Source organism: Calonectris borealis, chromosome 3 (assembly GCF_964195595.1).
Source record: "Calonectris borealis chromosome 3, bCalBor7.hap1.2, whole genome shotgun sequence".
Classification (NCBI taxonomy): domain Eukaryota; kingdom Metazoa; phylum Chordata; class Aves; order Procellariiformes; family Procellariidae; genus Calonectris; species Calonectris borealis.
The window spans coordinates 58,482,555-58,508,265 of record NC_134314.1 but is presented as its reverse complement, the minus strand read 5'-3'; the positions used below and the strand labels follow the sequence as shown (position 1 = coordinate 58,508,265).

At 41.3% G+C, this 25,711-nt stretch overlaps 1 protein-coding gene across 2 annotated transcripts; it reads right to left on the bottom strand.

Moving 5' to 3' along the window:
• Positions 1 to 296: 296 nt before the first annotated feature.
• Positions 297 to 16,515, bottom strand: HSF2 (heat shock transcription factor 2). Of its 2 annotated transcripts, XM_075145747.1 has the most exons (13): positions 16,279 to 16,511; positions 12,393 to 12,501; positions 12,056 to 12,183; positions 11,113 to 11,237; positions 8,708 to 8,783; positions 7,472 to 7,533; positions 7,274 to 7,358; positions 6,228 to 6,397; positions 4,657 to 4,926; positions 3,987 to 4,092; positions 2,325 to 2,378; positions 1,624 to 1,708; positions 297 to 1,245 (listed from the first exon to the last, which is right to left on the bottom strand). In XM_075145747.1, exons 1-13 carry the CDS (start codon positions 16,417 to 16,419, stop codon positions 959 to 961), a joined length of 1,698 nt encoding a protein of 565 aa, XP_075001848.1. In that variant the 5' UTR covers positions 16,420 to 16,511; the 3' UTR covers positions 297 to 958. The 2 variants fall into 2 exon arrangements, with proteins under 2 accessions (XP_075001848.1, XP_075001849.1); XM_075145748.1 differs by lacking the exons at positions 297 to 1,245; positions 1,624 to 1,708; positions 2,325 to 2,378; ... (1 more) ...; positions 4,657 to 4,926; positions 6,228 to 6,397 and adding an exon at positions 6,412 to 6,951 and having other exon boundaries at positions 16,279 to 16,515.
• Between the last annotated feature and the right edge of the window lie 9,196 nt (positions 16,516 to 25,711).

The window sequence follows — 25,711 nt, the reverse complement described above, 5'->3', positions numbered from 1 at the left end:
ACACCTTTTGAGTAGGGGTAGAGCGATTCCACTGGAAGGAAAGCTACAGGGCTCTGCCACAGTTTTCAGTAAGAAAACAAAGGAGAAAACACGGTTCTGTGTAGTACTAGAGGGACCACAGCTTGCTGCATTAGCCACTTGTTTTGGAGGCTTATAAACAAACCTTGAAGGTTGGAGATAGATAGGGAAACTATCAACATGCATAGAAGCAGACCTCATTGCACAGCTGCTAAGGCATGAAAAATACAGGCTGTTAAATCCACATCCACATGGCGTAAGAGACAGCTCTCAACAAGTATCACACTTAAGTAACATTTATTTTATCAGAGTAGATGGTCCAAGTTAAAAGTACTCATGCAGTTGAGGGGCCTGGTGGCTGTAAAGAACTTTTCCCCAGTTTGTGCTATGTGTGAGCACTTCCACTGAAGTGAAAGTAAGGCAGAACCAAGATTTAGCAAGGTACAGGCACTTTGTTCCCAGTTCAAGCAGGGAAAAAAAAAGCCTACATCAGGTCCTGGTCCCCCCCACCTCAAAAAAGCCTCGTTTGTTAAACAAAATGTTGTAAAAAATAGAAAAAACCCAAGATACAGAAAGTCAGTGCTCCCTAACCATACACTACTAGTTTACGTCATCATATGTAAGACCAGAAGTATAAGAAATCATAAGTCAAAGCTTACTCTTAACAAGTGTTCCATTACCCGGGATATTTAGCGATATGTGTAATACCAAGTATTTGACAGCAGCGCAGTAACAGTCTGACTTGGTATTGCCAACCGTGTCTAACAGCTTGTCTAACCATGTAGTTAAACAATTGCTTGCAGGAAGTAACATAGGAAAGGTGTTTTAGAGTCCACGTTACCTGGTTACATAAAACAGTGATTTACAAAAAACTCATATACCAAACAATATTCTAAATAAATAGTTCATCTTCATGACTATATACAGAGTCCCCATTACATTAGTTATCCAAGAACGGCATGTCTGTGTCCATGGGTGCTGGGGCAAGTTCGCATAGATAGAACAGCGTGGCTTCGCTCGCTTCTGCCTCTGTCAGGGGCTCCAGCCGCACCAGTTTGCTCTGGGTGGGCTCGGGATCCAGGCTGCTCTCCAGGAGCTCGTCCACTTCCAGGGGTTTGTCAACAGGAGGAGTTTCTGCTGCGGAGCTCCCGCTCTCGACGGCAGAGCCCGGGTTCCCATCGAGGAATGCAAGGAGTGGAAACGCAGTGTACTGTATGAGCTGCTTATCTAAGGGGAAGAAAATCCCAAAACATTGTTAAGTTTGCATGCCTTTCTATGTGCAGAAGGAAAAAACAAAATCCAATCCCCAGAATTTATTTAAAGAATAATTAATAAAAAACATCACAGGTGTTTGTTTTAAATGAGTGATTAAAGAATTGTTACATTCATGCATAACATTATTTGTTCAGATTCTCCTGCAAAAACATCAGTTTCTCTGCACCTGGTACAGTGCCAAAAACCTAAAAAGCAACTATAGTAAGTATTTTGTTTTGGTTATTTGCTTATCAGCATGACAAAACCAGACAAAGAGCAAATAACCGAGATGGTTTTTAGAACAATGCTTGTTCAACTGTTAAACTGTTTCAACAAAACACCACAACTAACCTGATTTGGGCTTAGAAGCTTGTGTTTCCTGTGAAGCTGCTGGACCAGCATTATTCTTGGTAGTTTCTATTCCCTTTGTCTCCATCTGGAAACAAAAGCAAAATCTTACACACACGCTTAAAGCCTTTTCCAATGCCTCTAGAAAAATGAACCTGACCAACTATTGAAAAAAAAAATCTAAGTTTTTATTTGTGAAGGGATGCAGTGGTATCAGTTACCCATACTAATACACCTTGGCTGAGAAAACGAGAAATGGAAACACAGGCTTACTCAAGCAAGAACCAAAACTAATGCTCATAAATGAGCCGGACAAATTCAAAGAGCTAGATATTTGCTCCACTGCTTATTCTTGCGTTTCTTTTCCCACCAGACAATACAGATGAAACCATTCTGACAAAGTGTGTACCGTGTTTGCAAGTACTAAAATCTTAGAGGATACAAAAGAGACTGGTACAATGTACAGGTATTGGCCTCAAGGTAATACAAGTTCTACAGGACGTTATTAATTAGTGTGCTTTTCCCTTTTCTGTTTAAAATCTAACAAACAGGATGAATTCGTCTGCAGCCTTCCTATTCTCTGGAAGTCTCCAAAGCCAGAGCATGAAAAAAACGCTATTATACCAGAAAAGAAAATAATAAAGGATCAGTAAAGTTTGCATCTCTCACTACTGTGTACATTGAGCAATGGATTTAAGACTTACTTTGGTATTAGTGATATGATCTGTGGGATTCATCTGCACGGAGCTTGTAAAAAGCTGAACAAGACAAAACACATCAAGTTTTAGGTATCTCGATGTTGCTATTAAGAATACAAGAACATTACAGCTGCATGTGTAAGAATAATCTCTGTACTTAATGTTTTCACTCTCCATCAGGATTGAAGTTTATTTACAGGTATTTACCACTTTTGCAAAGAAAACCTAGCTTTGGAGCATAATGGTTTGGAATTCCATGAACCTCAGTCACAAAGGAAACAACTATATTACATCTAACTTAGACTAACATGGTTTGCTGCAGTCTTAAAATACCGATTCCTTCTTATGTTGCTGCATGGAGAATTCTGTGTACCATAAGGAAGAAGACACCCCGATCAAGTTTGCAAGTGACACCAAACTGGAAGGAGTCATCAATACGTGGGAGAGCAGAACTGCTGTTACGGGGGATTCTCAGCAAAGCGGGAGAGGGGCCAACAGGCACTCCATCAGGTTCAACAGCCAAATGCCTTTAGGACACAGTAACCTCATGCACTGTCCCAGGTTAGGGAACAAACGGACAGGGAGCGGCTCCTCAGAGAGGGAACCTGGGAGTTGTGGTAGACAACACCCTACCACGAGCCAGCGGCATGGCCTTGCTACAGGGAGGCATGCTCTGCTACAGGCAAAGCACAGCCAGGAGGTCACTGGAAGCAATTAGTTCTCTCTGCCCAGCATCTGAGGCCACTTGTGGAAGAGTGTCCAGTTTTAGGCCTCCCAGTACAAGAGTTTTCAAACTACGGGGCGTCTGGAGGGCCACAGATGTTTGGGGGCTTATGACATACAAGAGGCTGAGGGAGCTTGGCTAATCTTGTCTGGAGAGGGCAGACAAGGGAGGGTAACTGCACTCTTCTACTGCTTCTGAAGAGGAGTTACAGAGAAAACAAACTCCACAGAGGTGGACAAAGGACAAGAGGCAAGAGCTATGAGCTGCAGCAGGGAAAACTGTGACTGACATAAGGAAATTCTTCACAAAGAAGAGTCAAGCACTGGAACAGGCACCCGAGAGGCTGTGGAACTCCCATCTTTGGAGATTTCAGAATTTGAGTCAACAAGGTCCTGAGCAACATGACCCAACTTTCAAGCTGGCCCTGCTTTGAGCAAGGGAGTTGGACTAGATGACATGCACAGGTCCCTTCCAACCTAGACCATTCTACTCAACATAAATCTGAAGAGAAATTGAGAACATATACATACTCCTTAGAAATAACCTGAAATGTCAGAGAAACTTGTAAAATACATGCCAAGAGCCTTTTTAACCCCCATTCATTGAGAAGACCACAGATGATGTGCTGGGCTATTTCAAACAAGAGTATTAATCTAATTGGTGTCTGAGTTCATGTAGCAACAACTATAAGCATTATTTCATTAAGAAAGCCATTCTTCAATCAAAAAGCATTCACTTGAGCAGTGGTGTAGCACTTAGAATTATACCAGTGCTCCACAAACACATATTCACAAATATTTATAACTTCCCTCTTTTAAAGGGAAGAAAGGCAAAAAAACCCTCAAAAACTGTTGTGATTTAAATCTCTTTTCAACAGTACCAACCCACACAAATATTTCCTGTAGTGTGTTACCAAAATACTGAAAATAAACAGTAAAAATTACATCGACCAGGAGATCTGGATCTATGCTGAACTGTCGTCCTGATAACATAGCTTGGAAGTCCTCTAAACTGCAGTCGATACTGTCAAGATAATCCAGAAGTTCAACTCTAGAAGACAAACAGTATTTTATTGCTGTATCCCTTAACAAAAGGAAGAGAAATCCACAATTAAGCTTTACACAGATGTACTACATGCATCTAAAAATCTTCACCAGAACTAGAATGAACTGGAGTCATTCATTAGAAACAACCTCTGGAAAAAAGTGAAAACTTTTAGCCTCTTTAGAGGAGAACCCAAGTAAAGCAGACAGGTGCTCTGAAACAGATATCACATCAACTTAACACCATGACATGACGTCAGCAGAGATGCGATTCTTGCATCCAGGTAGCCCTGAGTCCCATCCACTTGCAAGAGCTACGCAGATAAATCCTGACAGTTCAAACAATGACATCCACAACATTACACTGTCAGATTATGCACCCCAATTCACTCGCTTCACGATAAAAATCAGAGGTCCTATCTTAAAATACTTAAAATAGAAGGATCTTTAGAAACTGGCTAGAATAAAAGTGACCTATAAATTTAAAGTTCTCAAGGAAACTACTATTCAGTTCTTTTTACTTCAGTCAAACAATCTAATACTTGAAAAAACAAAAGACCAGGCTACTCACTTTCCAAGAAGATTTATATTCTGTGAAATTACTCCATTCTCACTGAGTATGGAATCCATCATTGAGACTGGATCTTCTACAGTTAAAGTCGACTGGTTATTCAGCTGTACAGCACTTGACATGAGTGGGCTTGTACTGTCACTGACAGGGCTGAGGGGATCATTAGCTGGGATGGCAACTGATTCTGTGCTTTTATCCCCTTGAATTACAGGGGCATATTCTTCTTCATTATCATCTTCCACAATTACAATATCAGGAGAATGACTACAGCTGTAATGTGAGACAAAGGAATGAAAGCATTTCATACACTCATTTAAATTGGTACTATTCCACAGGTTTAGTTACTTCTCATTTTAGTGAAGCTACTATAAGGAAGTAAACTTCCCTACTGCTTTTTAATACGAAACACAGCAAGATTATATATCTATTTTGCATTGATATGGTGCTGTAATGCTCAATACAGCTAATGCAGCTCAGCTAGCAGACATTGTTGTGCTAGACCACAATAAACTACTAAAAAGATGTAGGAACACTGGTATTTTTTGCACTAGAACAACTATAAGCTCGCATATAAATGTAAAGTATGTACGAAGTGGACCAAAGCGTATGAGACCATCAAACTAGACAGACAATATATATTTTGCATCTTTCCTGTTGAACAGAATCAACTCTAAGCATCCATAACATAAAGGATCTTAGTCGCCAGTGTTGTAGTTAATTAACCTTGTTATGTATACCAGGAAGGCAACCTAAAAACCAAAAAGAGTCTCAAATGACTTGCTTTCATCCATATTTTGGTTTTCTTAACCCTTAAGTAGCTGTTAGTTGTGCTGCCTCTCTATCACAGCCTTATCTTCATGAAGCTTTTCTATCAGAGAATGCATTCCCAGACATCACCTGAACAAGAACAATGCTACTAGTTGAAGTATAAGCTCGAAATATCTAAGTTTTATTCCTTGAGGCATAATACAGGCCTTATCAATACAATGTAACTCAGGAAGAGAGTTGCACCTCAATCCCTGGACCAAGTTTCAACTGCTCATAGCTGAAAGATGAACTACTTCTATAGTGCTAAGTACAGACAGGAAGGAACATAGTCACAAAACACTTGGGACTGAAAAAAACCCCCGCAATTAACTGCCTTAATAAAGTTCAAAGACCACACCATCACTTGACAAACAGCACATGCAGATTATTCTCCATAAAAATCTGTAAAACCAAGGGAAGTCATTCCTGTCTGTATTCATAACCAAAAGTAAGAAGACATCACCTACTTTGTCTTTGGACAAGCAGTGTATTTAACTAGAGTGCAACAGAACAGATTGCTTCTCACTAGTTTCTATCCTCCGCATATTAAAACTCCAACAGCCAATTCATGATTTGGAACAAATCCAGAGGTCAATTAATCAGAACCTAGTGTGAATTCACAGATGAAGCTTCTGTATGTGCAGGAGTACTGAGTAATTCTGACCACTTCATTACAAAAAAAAAAAATCTAAGACATCTGAATGACTGCATATTATACAACACTGAAAGCCAATTATCTATATAGACTTCTAGAGAATTCTTACTTGGAAGAATCTGAAGTGGTATCTTCATTTGCTTCTGGTGTAATGGGAAGATTTTCTTCATCACCCATGGGATTTTCTTCATCACCCACATCCTCAGTGACATCATAAATAATGATGTCATCTGAAATCTGTTCCCTTTGTTTTAAGCCCTCGTTTCTGTTGAGAGGTACCTGAGAATTATTTTTAAAAGAGTCAGGGGACAGAAGGACAATGACCTTCAGCATTCTGACAGTTATCATTGTATCTTAACAATGCTTCAATTCTAAAGAGGTGTAAAAGCTTTCCTACATCTTGGAGATTACAATCTGTTTCTATAGATCTACATTTAATTAAAAAAAAATACAAATAAATGAACAAGCTGGAGAATAGCACCTACAGAAAAAATGTTTGGCAAATACTACACACATAGAAATAAAAATATACTAGCACTGTCAGCAAAAGCAACAAAAAAGCTGCGACGACAGGACTAGACAAGAACTAAAAATATTAAAACAGTGACTGCTGTTTAGATAGTACCTTGTTATAAAGCTATTAATTCTGGTACCATGCTACAGCACTCATTCTAATGATTTCCCCACCAACCATTATTTGGACAGCAGAAAATAACTTCCAGTGGCGTGACATTCAAATGGCACAGGAACTTGATGTGATTTTGTTGGGTTCGATGCTGCCTTGCAGAGCAACACGTGGATCCTCACCCCTGTATGGGGCTAGGGGCGCCCAACTCCCAGAGATAACAACACAACATACATTGCTTTTAATAATAGTGCTGTTAGAAATAGCATAACTGCTTTCAGTAGGTTCACATCAAGCTGTACTTAATACACAGGTAACTGGCTTATACATGCTTGTATTGAAAAGTGAATGGTGATTATCAACATACTTGGCTTCTGAAGGAAAGACAACACGACATACCACTTCTAAAAGTTGATAGTTCTCAGTACACAGCTATGTTTTATTCCCCATAAGACAAGCTACTTGATCTGTCTGCCCCCCTCCACTCCTTCCTTCATCATAACAAAGAGTACGCATGAAAGAAAACTTACATGGTGGTTACTGTCAGCTGGTTCTTTCACAATTTGTTGAAATACATTTGACTTTGTAGGTCCATTAGTGTTCAGAAGCAGAGGCCTAAATCAGAAAGAGTAAAGGAAGAAAGCCATCTCAAAAGTAATTCTTTGGTTTTAGTCAACAAAACATGTCAGTGTATTGTCTGGACAGCAAGTTTTCAAGACCATATTTACCTCTTGCGTTTTAGGCTCACTAGTTGGTTATTCTGCACCAAGGTAACAATAAATTGTACAATCTGTAAGGAAAAGAACACTATTGTTAATCGCTCTACTCTGTAATTGTTTCTCTCAGAGTATCAAGATACCTGATAGCAGAAGACTTCAATAATAAAATATATACATAAACAGCAGATCACTTATTTTGTGTAGTAACTCTGATATAGAACTGTTCAGAAAAGTTAAAAATTGTGGTAGAATAGAAAACATGGCTGGTAATATCTAAAAAGAATACAGTTATTCAGTTGTCTAAGAAAGGCTTTTCACATAGCAGGCCATAAGAGTAGACTTTTACACTACATCATACAGCACACAGAAAAACATCCAGTAACTCAAACTATTAGAAGAACTCTAATAAGCAATGACAGAAGGCACATAGCGATGTTGACTGTATACATAACCTGTACCTGTAAACGCTGGTTCTGGTGAAAGGCATTTTTGACAGATTCAGAAAAATACACTTAACATTATTCATCAGCTGCCTTTTCTTTTGAAATGTTAAGACTTTCTTCCCTTATGTTTTAAATTTAAGGATTAAATGTATGTATCTGGCTTGAACAAACTGGAAAAAAAAAATCAGTAAGAGTCTCTGCTTTCCGTGTTGCTATTTCTGATACGTTAAAAAAAAAAAAAAAAAGCTGTAAACTTTGCATTTACATCAGTTTGGGTAGATCATAAATCTAACTGTTAAACTAAGCTAAGCTAACATATTATCAGTGGGTTCCACTCAATAATCTATTCTTCTGATAATTTCAGAAATATACAGTCAGTGGGTCAGTTAAGTAGGACAGTAGTGAATTTCCAATACAGAACTTTGTAATTCTTGCAGTGAGAAAGAGTTTTGCCTGAGATCATCCAACACAGATATTAGTTATCTGATTCCTGAAGTAATAAAAAATGGATAGACCATTTTAAGGGTACCTTAATGAATGATGTTATGATGTTCTTGAACCTCTTTCTTTGAAAGTGTTTACAAGAGTTTGGCCTTATCTTCTGCTTATGCAGAGAAATACACTGAATGTTTGTTTCACAAAGATTTGTTCACCATACACCACCCTGTTGTTTTGTCTATTAAAAAGGCATTTCACACATTACAAAAAGAAGAGTGAGGGCAAAGTAAGGTAACATATGGCATAGTATTCCTAGTTTAGGAGCACTCACTCATTCACATACGACACTTGAATGAAGCCTTACCTTCCGAATAACTTGTTGTTGTTGCAAATGTTTTGCTCTCAGTTCTGCCACTTCCCTCCAAAGGGATTCATTCTCCCTGTTTGAAAAGGATGATTTAAAACTCAAACTAAAACTAAGTTTTAAAATATTTACATTAATCATTTTTGTTAAAGATTAGTTGGCTTCACTAAAGCTCTTTGAAATGTGTTTGTAGACTGGGGGAAGTCACACAGTCAGCAGCCTTGGCAAATAATTACAAAATGGAGACCCAAACACAACAAATAGCCTGCAGAGAATTTCTAGCCCCCTTAAAAAAAAAAAATCCCAAATTTGGCAATATTTATTACACATACATTCAGCATTTAAAAATTAACTCTTTTGTTTCCTTTCCTGTAACAAAGTTACCTTCTCCTCTTCCTTCTAGTAATTAAATCCTAAGAAATTAAACAAAAAAAAAAAATCCAAGCATACAGCTGGTCTCTGGCAGCAGCAAAGGACCAAACAGCATAAGAATGCAGTTTCCTTTCACCACTAAAAACCAGAGCTCCTCATTTATATCAAGCCTGTTTGCCCTCCCTCACACACCTCTTGCTAGATGCAAGCTACCTGTCAGCAACAGTACATCCACCTTGAAAGCATCTTTACAGAACAAGCTCTCGAGTCACACATGCGGCTGTAGGTCATCCTAACAGTTGCCTCTATCAGCTCCAGGAAAGGGGCATGTTAGGTGCTAAAAAGTAACAGAAGCAAGTAACTGCAAAGATGGCAGTTTTCATGAAACACTGCCATTTTACAAACCTTGGTAGTTCCACTACTCACAGCTGAGTCCAGTTAATGAGACAGTACAAACACTGCTGTAAAGTGGCCCTTGCTATCGTATCCATGAACCTCGTTGTTTCCAACAGCATAAAGCATATTAAGAGGTAGATAATGAATACCAAAAGCTTCAATGAATAAGGAAAGACAACATACCACCTTCCTCTCTTTTGCAGTTTAGTTTTCAACACAGATGTATGCCAAAAAAGGAGGAAAATCTCCTGAACCACTGGTGTTCAGGTTTTTAGGAAACCCTAAGCTAAGTTTTGAGAAACAGCTTTTTATATGCAGTGTGATAAAGCTTATTACTCACTCCTCAAACTGCTCCAATGTCCAACATACAATTTAAGAGTACAGTTCCATCACAAATTTAACAACTGACATCAGGGATTCTGAACTTTCTCAATTTCTCACCAGCTTTATGAACATATTTTGTAGGACTAGGTCTTCTGATTTAGCTCCAGTTTCCACCTCAATCATTTTAAACTCATGGGACAACAATATGAATGTCAAAGACCAACCATTGTGTCTTCTCATCTCTACAAACTGTCAGGTTGTTAGCAACTGGATGTCATTCCAGCCAAAGTCAGCCCTGCTCTGGGTAGTGGATTGGACCTGACAGCCTTCTGAGGTTCCTTCCAACCCAAATTCGTCTGTGATTTGAAAAGGCTGAATATGAACATTTTTACTGTAGACTGGCCAGATTCTAATAAAGACCCTTCCTAGACAAAATAAGTTTGCCTCTGAATATTCTACCACTCAAGTAATTAGAACTGAAGACTAGAAATGACAGCATTTACTTCTTAAAACTTGAGCTAATCGGTGACCCCTGCCACAGAGGTACACAATCATTATTTTCTCAAGTTAATATAAGTTAAGGAGCCCTGAGATAGTTACTGTTGAGGTGCTGTGACAGTGCATGAGCTTATGCTCATATATCCTGTCTGTATCTACATACTCTAAAGGATTAAGTAATTTGTGACACACGTCTCTCTCATTGTTGAGTATAAATCATAATTACTAAATAGGTAATAATGCAATTCTAAAAATACTCTATTTATATTTGGATTTTAGATTCTGTAGCTCTGTTGCCAACATAACTCATGAATTTCCAAATTAGTTTTCTAAATATATTTCCATAGGCATTAACTCTTCTGCAATTTTTAGCAGTGGGGGAATGAAGACAACAACAGGAAAATAAAAAGCAATGAGCAAAGGTATTAATTGTAGTAAGAAAGTATTATAAGCAATTTACACAAACCAAACTCTGCCTCAAACTAAACACAGTAACTACTTTAAGCTTGAAGACGTAAAACAGCCTACTTTATGCTAAGAGCCAAGTTGAATATTCAGCCTCAGCAGCATTATTTGAACTATTATTAAAGGTGTTATTTAATTGCCCACTACTAGACAGTTCTTCAAACACCAACATTGCCTATTACTTTTAACCAAATTTTTAATGCAATTCTTTTATTGAAATTTATTTTCCTAAAGCAGTATCTAAAGTTAGGCAATAAGAAATCAAGAGACACCTAAAATTAGGTCTTTGTCCGATATCTATTATCAGAATTACTCAATTTTAGGGATCAGTTGCCGATGGAGCAACTCACCTCTTCAAAGCAGACAATCGAGATTCAATAGTCTCTTGTTTAATTTGCACCTTTTGAGCACTACTTATTATTTTGGAGAGATCTTCTTGACGTATCTTGTTTTCTTCAGGTCTCGAAGAAGAAACCTTTAAAAGATTAGAATCCAGAAACAACACTTTCCTTTACTCATTGTTAACTATTATTTTCTTTTGATGATCAAATACATTTTCTTCTAGTGCTGATAAACTATGCATTTAAGTCAATAATACATCAAGCATCAAATAAAAAAATAGAGAAACACACAGAAATGCCCTCTTACAGCTGTCACCACATTAGCTTTAGTTGTTACAAACATTTGTGTACATTCAGATTCTTCAGGCATTCTCCTAAGTGCTCTACTTCATCCTAACTGCTTCACAATAATGCAATGCTAGTAAGTACATCCCTCTCATGATGGTTTAACTTGCCATATTTCTATTCGATATCTACCTTCACCTGACTCACAATAACAGCAGAGCACATTTCAGAATCACATTTAGCAGCATAACAAACATGTTTAAAGGTTTGCCCCTTGTTCTCTTTGGTGGAAAATATAATGCTTACAGTAGCTTTGTTCTGAAACAAGCTACATAAACAAGCAGATTGTTATATTACTGATGGTAAAGTCAAAGATGCTCTGCACTTCTAATACCCATTTGCAAAATGTCATATTTGCATAACTCACTCATTTTTGCCACCTGTGAAACTTACTATAATGACAGCAAAGCAGGTTAGATAAAGGACCCTAGTCAAATCCCTCAAAATATCTTTAAACAAGTCAAAATATATATGAGAGCAGCACAGTTTGCTTCCTCAAACTTCAAACTTATCTGCACTCACAATCGTGCAATTAAACTTGACATGAACTTTGCTATTCATTCATACTTACTAGCACAGGTTTTCCACATACTGAGTTTTCACTAACCTTCCTTTTAATGTGTTCCAACAAGTCCTCTCGGCCCTGCTTAAAATACGGGTGCTGAAACTCTACTGGACCATCTCGCTCCAGTTTGACAATCCCAGAATCAACATGGACAACTTTACGGAAGCCATCTTTAAAAAAAGAAAAAGAAAAAAACCCTCTCAAAACCCACATTAAGAAATTCAAACTATGCTGTTCCAATTATCCTGGTATCAGTTTTGAGGATATGACAGTAGCCTAGTTGCAGAGAACACAGGGCCACTGCTCAAAGGAAGTTGTCTGTAACTAAACATGTACAGGATCTAGAACTATGCTAGAAAGCAAAAACCCAAGAACTTACACATGTTTAACTGCCTGACAAAGCTTGCCATGTTGTTGTGCTTGAAGTACTTGGGAAGAATCTCTTTTGCGAATCTCTGTTCGTCCAACACCAAGAAACTCTGGCCATTCTAAAACAAGAGAGACACGTTAAGCTACTTAAAGACCATTGCAGAAAACCTGCTGGGCTTTTAGAATTAATCACCAGATAGGAATGTTTCCTTTGTGCGTGCAGTACTGTAACTGATCTGCTTGCCTACAATTTTCCACAACAAGAAGTGTACAAACCCTGCAGTTGCAAAGCAACAGAGTATTATCACTTTACATCGCTATCCATATCTGAAGGGGAACATATCTATTGTTACTTACTGCTTCCTCAAGAAATTAATTAATTGTTTACCAACAATTACCACAGTTTCACTACAGGACAATACTAGCAATTTTCTGTGTTTCAAAGCATTGGTAAGTAATCTAACAAAGAGACTGTGCAAGGGGAAAAAACCCAACAACCAGCTGAGAGTCCCTTCTGCTTTCCAGTATAAAAGCATGATTAGTTTGATAAGACTTGTAGAGCAGATGGAGCTGTCAAAGAGCTGAGGGTGTCCACTGGGTTTTGGAGTTACCAAAAAGGTAATCACCCGAGGCAATATCCCCCTCCTCCTGGGATGCCTGTTGTGAGGGAGGACTGATCTTTTATTTCATCCACAGCCTTTGACTAAAACAGAAGGCTCAGCTCTTTGTTCTTCAGTGACTGTGCCCCGTTAACTAAAGGACAAGTAATTGGCAGAATCCACATTAGCTACTTCAAAGTGGTTTAGGTTTTGTCTGTACATCCACAGTACTCTCACCTGTATTGAATGAGAAGCCTACCATCTTCGACAAATGTCAACACTGATACTGCATTTTCTTAAAAGCCCTTTAGTTCAACAAGTCACACGTGTTTCTTACCCCCAAATGCCAGCAGTTCTATGATCCCAAGAAACTTGAAGCACTAACCATGAGACCAGGTGAAGATCCTTGCTCAAGAGCTTGCTTCTGACAAACCAGCAAGGATTGTCAGAAACAGGATTTATAAATGGCTCATCATTGGATGAGTTAGGAGCTTAAGACTCAGAGGAGGGTAGGAAGATGAAAACTTCCCAGTAATGCCTACCTACCTCCTGCTCAGAATCAGTCAGTGGAAGGGAAAAGGGAAGCAAAGGAAAGGGCAGGAACAGATCATTTTAGCCAATGCATTAATGAAACTCACCAGCTGAAGGTACTCAAACAAGCGGCACTACAGTGACCTGTGACGCCAACAGACAGCTTTCATGCAGCACCTCACTTTATTGTCACTTTGACATTGTTCAGGCCTAGCGCAGAAAAATCTGGGAAACACATCTACTACTTCTTGTTGCCCTGGCAGTCATTTACAGCAAAGTTGTACAGAAGTTAAGGCCCAACTTGAACTCAATGAAGCATTACCACATAGCTAAATACAGTTTTCAAGTCCTAGTGTTAGTGACTGCAGCATACAGCAATCTTCCCCCAAGTACTTCATTTGGTACTCTTGTACCTGTTTCCATGGACAACACATACCCATGGCTTCACTGAGATATGTATGCAGGGAGACAAACTTTGGCTGTTTGGTTCCAGATGGTGTTTATCCTTACAATGTAAAGATATGGATTTGTATAGGAGGAAAGTGAAATATTACAGTAACTGTACTCTTCCTCCCCTGTTACGCTTGGTAAACTTTCTGTATCCCATAATACTGACATAGCTTATTCTTAAAAGATGTCATCGCTTGTGTACCAAGTGAGCCTAACACCTTCCCCCCACACAAGAACTGCTGGATGCTGATAACATCAACTGTGATTAGTGGACCTTCCTTCCACAAACAGCCTTGCAAAACAATTAGTCTTTATTTTTAATTAAGAAAGTAATACAAGGATACCTAATAATAGCCTTGGTGTGCTTACTTAAGATAAACATATGCAATAAATTTGGAAAGTCTCCATTAAAAGCATTAGGTGGCAAAAATGGCACTTCTTAAGCTAGACAACATCTGAATCTTCATATAGCCCTTAGCATCTCTCTCCCAGAAAAAAAAGAAAAAAAAAATTAGAAGGAAAAGCTGCCGTAATCTACTGAGTCTACCTGCTTCCTTCTTCGGAAAGTTTTGGCTAAAGTTACTGGTAACTCAATATCAATAAAATGTTTAGGACAACATTTCGTCATTGCTTGAGCATTTAAAATAAATTCAGCTGAGAGCTGCCATCTCAACACCACTTGACGATGTTGATACAGTTTGAGAACAGGATTTTTTAAAATATATTATTGTAAAAACTTCTAATATATAGAGAAAAATGAAGTAATTAAAAAAAAAACTACTTAGCATTTATTTCAAGAGTTAATGATGCTTACTGCAGCAAACTTGCCAGCCCTTCATTACATTGTAAAAAGGTGGTTACCTCCTGTCTTCCAATATTTTAACATACTTATAAACTTTGTGCTCTGATAATGCTTCTTTATTATTCACTACAACAGCCTGTGTTTGAACATGAACGATTCAAGATGAAAGGACATCCAAGTCGGGTTTTCTGTTTTTTTTAAAAACAATCAAAACAGATGTGTACAGTACGGCCACTGTACACGTTTAACCTGCAGTCCCCAGGAAAGGGACTTCAGTAACCGAAATAAACACAGGCAGATCAATACTTGTGTCCCTCCATCACCACTGATGGGTACCCAATTTGACTTTCTCCAGAGAGATGCCCCTGATCCATCCCCTCCAGCCGCTCCCCAGCACGCCCCTCCCTGCACACGACCCAGGGGGTGGTGGTGGTGGTTTTGGCGGTGGCGGGGGGTGCCCGCTCCAGCAGGTGGACGCAGAACCCGGGAAGGCGCCACCCGAGAGCAACAAGTTGCCGGCCCCACGTGGCCGCCCGCCCCCACGTGGCCGCCCTCGCTGCACACGACCGGGAGGGGAGTGGTGGTTTTGGGGGTGGCGGGGGGTGCCCGCTCCAGCAGGTGGACGCGGAACCCGGGAAGGCGCCACCCGACAGCAACAGTTGCCGGCCCCACGTGGCCGCCCGCCCGCCCACGAGCGCGGGCCGCTCCCCGCGGGCGGCACACCGCGGCGCGGCAGCCCCCGAGCCGCCCGGCCGGACCCGGATCGGTGTCGCACGGGGCAAGAGAGCGGCCCTGCTGGTTTCGCGTAGGGAGACGCAAGCACCCCGACTTCCCCGCCGTCTTTCACCGCGGAGCAGAACGCTGTCACGCAGCCCCCGGCCCACCGGAGGCGAGCCCACCCAACCGGCGGTGGAAAATCCTACCGCAGCTCTGCCTTTCCCGTACTAGGGCTCAATAAAAGCTGCGTGTCAGCGCACCGCAAAGCCCAGCGCTCTCGGATCCCTGCCCTCCTCCCGCCCAAGCTCAGGGGCGCCCGTCGACCGCCCCCCGGGGAAGCCCCCAGCCTGCTCGGTCGGGGCCGGCAAAGGGGCAGCCCGGGAGCGGCAAGGCGAGGCGAACCGTCCTCTCCCCAACAGCCCCGCCCGGGCTGGGAAAGCTGCGACAGCCCAGAGACCCGCGGCGCAGCGGAAGCCCAGAGCAGCCGCACGGCGGCTCGGTCGGGGGTCGCTCCCCCGGGTCGGTCGAGGGGAGCCCGACCGAGCCAAGCGGGCGCGCCCGGTTCTTCCGCCCTCCCCACGCGCGCTGAGGCCCGCGGCTCCCCGCCCGCCCGCCCCCACGCCGCGGGCCCCGCGGAAGGCCCGCCACCCGCCCGTCCGGCCCCGGGTGCCCGCCGGGCGCGGGAGGGGCGGCCCGGCGCCGCCGGAGGAAGGGGGGGGGGGGGGGGAATGAGCACCTCCCGCCGCCCTGCGCACGCGGGCGGGGCGGCCAACCGCCGCGGCTGGCGCGAGCCGCACCTGGCTCCAGGTGATGAGCTGGTTGCTGGGGGCCTCGCCCACCAGCGCCCACAGCTTGCTGAGGAAGGCCGGGACCCCCGCGCCGGCGGAGGGCGGCGGCTGGGGCTGGGGCTGGGGGGGCTGCGGCTGCTGCTGCTTCATTGTCGCTCGGGAGCCGCCGCCGTCTGGCCGGGGGAGGGGCGCAGGGGGAGGAGAACCAGCCCGGCCTTCCCCCGCCCCTCCCCGCGCGCCTGCGCACCGGGCGGCCTCCGCATGCGCAGCGGCCCGCCGCACGTGCGCGTGCGTGCCGGCCGGCGGCCTCCCCGCCCCTTCCCCCTGCGCTTTACATAACGGCCCCACGTGCGCCGCCCTCACGTGTCACAACAGCGCGGGCCCGGCCGCCCGCCCGGCGGGGGAGGTGCGCGGAGAGGGAGGCTGGAGGCGGGTGGGTCCCGCCCATGCAAATGTGGAGGATCCAGGGCCAATGGGGGCGCGTCTCTCCCCTGGGGGTGGGGCCACGCGGTGGGCGGGGCGCCCGTTCCCGCCAGGGCACCGGGCTCGTGGCGGGAGGCTGGGGAACAGCTGCAGGAGAGGCCGGGGAGCGAGCAGAGCTCTGCGGCTCCAGCCTGCGGGAACGGCTCTCCTCTGTCTTCACGGAGGTCACGCCGGACAGAGCAGGCAACTGTAACTGCAGGTACTGGGCACCTCAGTATCGAGCCCGTTGCTCAGTGCCTCCAGAGGGCTGCAGCAGCTGTGACAGCACCCGCTAAGGTGTCCATCAATCTTCACTCCCCCCCACGGCCCAGCACTCCACACATGACAGGATTAACACCTGCCATACACCATGCGTTCGTATCAGCTCTATAAAATGTTAAGAACAGTATTTCTGCCTTAGGATGTCCCTCAGCATCTCAGAAAGATTACGCGATCCCTTCCCTTCAGAAAGTATCAAACGTAGTGGAGATGGAGACGGTGCCCAGAGCTGAAGCACCACCAAACAAAAAGCCTCGGCACCATCTTTGACCTACTGCTCAACTTCCATTTTGGAAAGTTACTTGCTAATGTAGGCATAGCTGAAGATGCCTCATCTGTCATCCTCAAGCTTCTCATGATTGTAATAATAACAAAAAAAAAAATCTGACCTCCAAGTTTTCAAGTTCCTCAGTTTCATGATATTTTCAATGAAAATAAGTACAAAATCGTTCAGGTTTTTCAAAGCTAGTTGTAACAGTCACTTCTGCTGCCAGTTCTCTCTCAGCAGTCTGCTCTCACCTGTGACTGGCATCCAGGGAGGGCAGCAGAACAGCTTGGCAAGGTCTCAGCAGCAACTTACAGGTGAAGAGAACATGCCTTTTTAAAGACTACCCAATCCAACATTTTCAGAAAGATCTAGTAGAAAGGTTAAGAAATAGCTAGTCAGCTGAAAAACATGGGCACACATAGCATGGTAAATCATTATATACGTGATCTAAGAAAAAAAACATAATATAAGCATATGCACAACAGAAACATCCAAGCTAACTCTCTAGAAAAAAAGTCAGGCAGTGCCTAAGGAGACCTCTTTCCAAGGCAAGTTGTGTTTAGACTTCAGACCTATTGCCTACAGAGACTCTGAAAAGAAACCGATTTAAAATAAAAGGGTATCTCTAGGAAAATAGTTAGCCTAATGAATGGTAAAATGCAGTAAAATGGATTTCTTTCCATACTCTACCAAGTATTTTGCAAAACTTAAATTATTTGCAATTAAGTTTGTGATTAAGAAATTGTTCTATGGAACTAAAATAGTATTTTCACAACAAATTCTCATCAATTGACAGTGTTACTGATGGTTTATTTTGTTGAGTTCTCAAAAAGGTCTCAAAGAATCAAGGTCAGCTTGATCTGCTTCAGTTTGCAGTGAGAATAAAGCACAATGGCACAGGAAAAAAAATTGAGAAACTTTAGCCTGGTAGCCTGCAGGAAAATAAATTTAAATATTTCCATTTCAAGCTGTATATCACACACCTTCTCTTTCCTCATAGCGTTAGCAGGCTAAAACAGCCTGTAACAAACTCGTTGACTGACACTCACTAGATCATTCCTGAGAGGAGAAGTCACAGTTACTAAGTTTATGGCTTAGCTTGTCAGGGTCAGCATTTGGAATGATAAAACTTAGAAGAATGCCTTTTAAATTTAAGCACAAGTTTACAGTAATTGTCCAAGTAATTTTTCATCCTGACACACATGCAGGAAGCTTCCACCAGGTTCCATTTATCTAGTTACAAATGCTAGATAAGCAGAGAGAATATGGCTGTGATTTAATAGGGACACAGTATTGCTCTCCATCTTACATTTTTTGTTTACAACATACATTTGAGAATAGGAGTCGATTTGCAGAATTGTTGGACAATATTTCAAATTGTACTTGTAAACCTTGAATTATTTCAAAAGGTAAAATGCTATATTGGTATCTTTTGCTCAGACAGAAGTGGAACCATGCACATAATTTTTTGCATTTCACTAGTAGACTGAACATCATCTTGGTGAGAAAGACCATTGTATAACTTGATTTCCAACATTTTACAGTTGAGGGAAGTCTTTTAACCTTTCTTGCCAAACCTCCATTTAGGAAAAAAAATTTCTTCTGAAGCCTTAAGGCTTAAGAACTGGAAGTTAATAATTTAATACTTAGCATAAAATGTTAGCAATGTACAACTCAAGTAACCCTTCAATTAGTTTTTTTTAGTATCTTACAAGGTCTGAGCACAAGGTAATTGCTTGCCTACATTCATAAAGCTTCCTGTTGCGTTATTTTCCAAGTCAGCAATTGTAGAACTTGCCAGTCTTTAACCCGGGGCTATTTTATTTCCCAGTATCTTCATGAGCAGTGCTATCAATCATCTTTTTCTACTCTGCAGTAAACTTTTCCTCCATGCAGCTTGCAGAAATCTGGTAATTATCAGTTCTGAGACAGGTCAAGCTATTTAAATCTTTCTCAGTACAGTTCTCACCTTCCCCTCATCAGAAAAACATAACACTGTAAAGCTTTGTGTATTGTGAAATGTTGGTAATTCAGAAAGAACAGATCTCTTCCCATATCCCTGAACTAACGCTTTGAGCCCCAGCAGAAGCTGTTCCTCCCCAGCCTCGTTCCCTCCCCTAGGGCCCACAGTCCTCCCCCCACGCAGGAGTTCCAACTAAGAGTTAGTGCTTGGGGACTAAAAGAATGCTGCCAACAGCGAACATCTCATTTCCAGCACGCTCTTTTTCTTACAGCTTTCGTAGAGAGGCTATATAGGTAGCAGCACCTCAAATCTGGGCAGGAAGCCAAGGGAATAAAGCTAGGTATCTGCTCATATCACTACCTATTTATTTTGACATCACGTATACTTAGAATCACAGCCACTACTGGTCTCTTCCTCTCATGCTAGAGCAGCAGGCAAGTCCCACAGCAGTCCCGTACTCTCTTAAATGAGCTTTGGCCACTGATAGTCCAGTTTTGATGTGGTTTAAGAATAATAATTTGGGATGGGGACTTTTTGTTCTACAGCATACTTACAAATAGAGGTCACAAAACAGCCCTCGTGTAACAATACTTTTCTGATACGAACTTCACCTATCTTCTCTCATTTCCCATTTTCTTCCACCATAATGGAATATACAGCAAAGGTCAGCAGCCAAGCTTTCCTTACAGGCTGTTGCTATGGTTCTTCTAAGTCTGAAATGCAACCTGTGTGAATTCCCATTACATTGCCTAAGGCAACTCCCCAAGGGATACCAGTCTATAGATTTCCCTTAAGACAAACAGCATGATGCAAAACAAGCGAATGAAAACGTCAAGGAGCCAAACATAGGGCGACAGATTTCAAGGCGATACTCTCCTCTTTTTGTGACTGCTATTTGTCCTGACTCAAGTGCACAACATTTGAAGGTTCTGGCAACAACAAGATAGTAAAGAACGACACAGTTGTCCTGTAACTCTCAGGCACACAATGATTTGTGTTTCAGATCCAGTTATCTTTATTGATTTGTCTATATTGATCCCTGTGAAAGCAAGAGACAAATCAGTCACTGAGCTTGCACATATGTTGCCCCTGGAACGAGCACAGGCGGCCACAAGTAAACCATCCTGGAATGTCTGTGGTATCAAACACTGTGCACAGCACTTCAGAGCCAAATTTGATGCAAGCCTTCCATCTTTAAAAAAGGTATTATGCCACTGAAAGTGTTCCTAGGAGTCCCAACTCTGCACATGTTAGGATCTCCTTAAATTAAAAGTGGCCCTAAGAGGCCTAGCTTTAAGTTAATCCGCCTGGAACAGCCTTTGAGATTTCTGTGTTCGTGATGAAACTGGCTTGAGTAGGCAAGGTAGATGAAATTTCAGGGAGCTTCCAAACAGATTGTTCTTCCAAAGCCAATATCCTTTTGGTTAGTTTTATGCTGTCCTTGTGCATCTGATTCAAGTACTGTGAGTGTTTCGGATGGCTAAGTGATTCATTTTCCTTCTCTTTTCCACATGCCCTGCAGGAAAAGCAGCCAGCACACTGGGTATCTAATAGACAATGATACAATAAAGACTGGCAGTAAGTTTTAAAATTAAGCTATGATAACTGAAACCCACTTCTGTTTATGATCAATGGCTTTTTTTCTTGAAAGGAAAATTCAGACCTACATTCATATTTATTACTAACCCTTCAAGGTAGCTTGCTATAGAAATGGCACAGAAGTGGTATCTGTTTCTTATTTGCTTATATATAAGCAAATACTTGGTTTAGGCTTTTCCCAGTTATACAAGATCTTCTATACCCCATGAAAATTCTCAGTGTATCTTAATAGACTATTTTCTCATACTATCATACAAACTTGAAAAAGGTATATTTTAAACAAGCTAAGATAGCATTCAATTAAATGCAGTCAGTTTCTTCAAAAAAAAATCCAGTCTTAAAATACTTGAAGCCATTAAAAAAAAAAACTTTAAAAAGGAGAAAAAAAAAGTCTGAGTCTAAAGCCATTTCTTAACATGCTGAGAACAAGTTCCAAATTCAGGCCAGATTATCTGATCTTCAGGGCTTTCTGCAAAGTTAATCTTTTTATTGAAGCTTTTGGAAGGATGGTAGATTTGGGAAAAAAGGGAAGGAGGTTTCATGGGCAGCATACCTGGCAGAAAACTTTACAGACATTTTAGAGCAGGCCATGTATTGGTAATTGTGGAAAAACAGTTCCTATGGTAAAAAAACCCTAAGCATATGCGCTCATTTGGTCATCCAAACTTAACACTGTTTTATTCCAAAATGAAAAGTAGATACAACAAATTGTTAGCACAATTTCCTCAAGATTTTGTTTCTTCAAGTAGGATTTCATAACACACTAGTTATGAACATTATGGCAACAAAGGGCTCATAAACCAAACCACGTAAGGCATGAGAAGAAGCTTTTATCTAACCTACTACATAGGCATACTACATCAATGATTTAGTTATTCAGAGGCCTCCATTTCATGCTATTTCACATTCCAAACATTAGGACCTCCATTAAATAACTTTCTGCCAGCTCAATTCCAAAGCATGGGAAAGCTTTCTTCAAAGAACATCCCTTGCACTGGTTTACTCTTATCAAAAGCACAAAGCACAGTAGAAATTCTTCACAAAGTACCAGTGAGCAACTTTAACCACATATTTGACATGTAAAATTAATGGTGTTCTTACAAAGTTTTAAAATTAAGTTTATTTTCAAGAGTAAATTGTATTAGATTAGTCTGCTTCTTAAGGCTAGAGATATGATTTGAATGGACAAAAAACACCTGCTCTGAATTGTGGAGTTTGTCATGTCATGTCTCCCCCCCACACTAATGGCCATTTAACAACTCTGTTCAGCCTGTTTAAACTGGAAAACCCTCAGACTGAAAACAGAAGAAACCAAACTGGTTAATCTCTATCTAATTTACCTGAATCTGAACAGGTGGAACTGTAATCTTCCATGTCTGTGTCTAATCCACTGTTGTTCATTGCTTGTTCAGATTCCTGTCAGTTGTTACAAAGGCAAAAAAACCAAAAGTTACTTGATGTCCAAAAATGTGACCTAAATTACTAGTTTTCCTGTATTGTGAGAGATACTAGAGAAAGTAATGACTTCCTGTAGTTTTCACAGGATTCTGCTATTCCCTTCCCAGTTTGGTGAAAACTGCTGCTGTAGCAGCCACACACCACAGTTCAGTGGACAGCTGCTGACTGAAATGTTATCTACGCTGCAACTGCAATTGCAGCTGTCATCACCTTTGTTTAGTTAGTAAAATGTAATCAAGCTATTTTTGAATTTGCATTAATGTTTTTTCCTTGCTAAGCTGCATGTTCTTCCCCACACAAATTGGCCATTATGTTGAGAGTGTAAAAAAAAAAGACAAAGCCACAACTGGTAGTCTTCTACAGACAGAGCATCTGGACTTCACAGTTCTGGCAGATTCTGTCTGCGGTTTGCACATGTTTGGTGCCTTATCCTGAAACTTTAATGTAGTCTCAGCAATGTATCACTTCCTCCTCTCCCCTCCTCTAGATAAGAGCTACAATCATATCCCAAAGTCACCTTCTTTAGGGACATTACAAATAGCAATTTAAGATTTCTTTCATTTCCCTACTCACCATTAAGGTCCTCTGCTCAATGCTGAGGAACAAGTCTCAGGCTGCGGTGCTCTGTATTAGTGACAAATATTATGAACCAGAATCTGTACTCTAAAGCTGTATACTAAGTTCTTCTTTTAGCAAACCAGTCACACACAGAGAGGACCACTAAGACATTCAACTTGCAGATTTACTAGTTATATTACTAAAAAAGCCCCATATAGATAACCATCTTTTTCCCCCTGAAAAAACAAAGCTTTTTCCCCATGTTACTGTTCAGAAACTGCTGTCCTCTAGTTCTCTTCAGCTAGGTGCTGCTCCTTCAAAAACATACAGAGAGAACACTGCAAGCAACCTCAGGACATAAAAGGCTGTAGTTTGGCAAGATTTTCCCCTCCCTACCTCCCCCAACAATGCCATGTTATTCAATCCTTTCCACTCCCTCCCTGCTGTGCTATCTCCTGCACTGTGCTGCAGTAACTACTAGATCAAGGAAAACTAGATTAAAAAACACACAAAAAATCATTCCTTAAACACCTGGGGGAGAGCAAGTTTTTAACCTGTATCAGTTCTATAATCCAGTTCAGGTAATTCAGATGCAAAAGCAGTTGTACCATGTCAACTGAAAGAATGGTCTAGGAGTGGAAGTGAAGAGCTAGGAAGCTTAAGTTAGGGCGTACTATACTTTGAGATTCAGTCCTCCCAGTGAAGAATTTATGAAGAGGGGTAGAGTACAATAAAAGCAAGACAATTCTGTTTTCAAATACTTCAAATCATAGGATGAAGCATATTCCAAATGCTTGGTATTTTCCTGATCAACACAGACAAGTGCCAAAACAAAATTTTTGTCAACAAGAAAAAGGAAGTATTAGAAATAATATAGCCTTGGGTTATAAGAAATCTCTTTATGTAAATAGCAGGCAGAAGAATACGGTATTTTTTCTTACTAGATGTTCTTGATTTTCACAGCTTCTATTCCAATGTCTGAGTACCCAATCTGTATTGGATGGATGTATTCTGGAACAAGAAGACAAACCTGGGTGTAAGCTGTGTGTGATAACACAATGCATAATTTCAGCCATGAAAAAACCTGTACTTTTAGATTAATTTTCTTCAAGTTTTTTCCAACAGTGAAAACAAATGTAGGAATTAAATCCAAACGCACAGCAACTCTTCCTCTAGTTTTAGAGAGCACGTTAAGCTGCAGAAAACATCAGGGATACTTTCATTAGAGTGTACCCTTGCCCAGTCTTATAATACTACTGGTGTGCTGCCAAGAAAAAATAATTTAAGAGATTTATCCAATCCCATAAATTGCCTCTTTAGCAAGCCTTTACACTTAAAAGATTTTCTGCCCTTTTAGCTTGCCGGTTTCCCTGACTTTTCAAAATCAGTTTCCCTAATTTTTCAAAACCCTGGTTTGTCAAGATACTCTTTCCTACTTAGTGAACTCGAATGTTTTTATTGCAGTTTGTTTTATTCTGACCCTGACTAAAGCAGATCTCAGGCTTAGGAACTTCATTATATGGACTAGTTTATTTCCACAACTATTCAGCAGAGTACTCCAAATCCAGCTGGCTTCAAAAATCTTCAAAAACAGTTGAAAATTTTATGATTACTGCTGTAAAAGCTGTATTTTTAAGAGGACAATTAAAATGGTATTATAAAGCTAAGACTAAATTGTGTTTTCTGTATGCACTTCTATTGAAGCCTGTAGGAGATATCGTGGAAGTAATATGAAAGCACTGTTTGTGTAATAGCTTTAACACTATACTAAAAGCAAAACCAAAACACGCAGCCAGGGTAACCTGCATGTACTCAAACATGCAGCCAGGGTAACCATCAACAAAATACAGAAAAACAATGTTTCTCTATGCCTATAGATCTAAAATTACAAGTCTATTGATATTTCATTTAAAATTTACAAAAACTTGCTGTTAGATCTGTGGAGTTTCTCTGGGAAAAAAAAAAATCTATAATCTGACAATAGCAGTTTGTAACTATGGCTGAATCAAGATGATGTAACTTGAAAAAAAATCACTCTCGTATTGTGTATGCAGTTGCCAGGTGATCACGAAGCATGGAGCTCTCCTTTCAATGGTTCAAAGGCAGGGAAGGCCACAAATCTGACATACAGGCTCTAACCATGGTTTGCACAGGATGACTTTCTGTGAAGTCTTTTTTCATCCTCATTGTGAGGAGGGGTGTTTCTACTTAATATTTGTAGGACAGTGCTACCAAAACCAGCATCAGGTGTGTGACCAGTACCCCCTGCTCTGGTAATGTGGTTAGCATAACTAACACCATGTTATAAGACAAGCAGCCATTCTCTGTGACCAAGCAGGTCACATATTCATTCCCTTTCCCTCGTTATCAGGCCCTGAAGGTCCTGTGAACCAAGTAGACAAACCAAACAGATGTCTTCTTCCCCTCCCTACCAGGCTCAAGGTTCCTGGGCACCAGGCCAATTACTCCCTTCCTTGCTGGCCTTGAAGGCCCCAGGCACAGGGCCGGCCAGGTGCTGTTGATGACCCCATCACAGAACAAGGAAGCATAACAGCACACAGAGCACTGTCTGTAAAATCAAGCAATTACAAGTCCTATGTGGGGAACCTGCACCAGGACAGCAAAACCCGTGACCCCCCGGTGACCAGGGATGCCTCCAGTGTCGTCTGCTTTCTCTGAGGACTGAGGGAGTGACTTGTATTCTTTGATATGATTTTTGAGTCTAGATTATGATTGTTACACTGATACAGCAAACCATGTATTAAGATTTGACCCGACCTGCAGAGGGTCCAGGTAATCAGAAATTATAAGTTAAGTTGTATTACAGATGCTGTACTACACTACTTATAAATTGT

Bases quoted from the DNA above. Each gene is read 5' to 3' on its own strand.
- HSF2 (XM_075145747.1), bottom strand. From the start codon at position 16,419: ATGAAGCAGCAGCAGCCGCAGCCCCCCCAGCCCCAGCCCCAGCCGCCG. The intron at 8,784-11,112 runs GTGAGTTGCTCC...CTTTTCAAACAG, and splicing joins CGATTGTCTGCTTTGAAGAG to GGAGAATGAATCCCTTTGGA. The intron at 1,246-1,623 runs GTTAGTTGTGGT...TCTTCCCCTTAG, and splicing joins AGCTTCTAAGCCCAAATCAG to ATAAGCAGCTCATACAGTAC.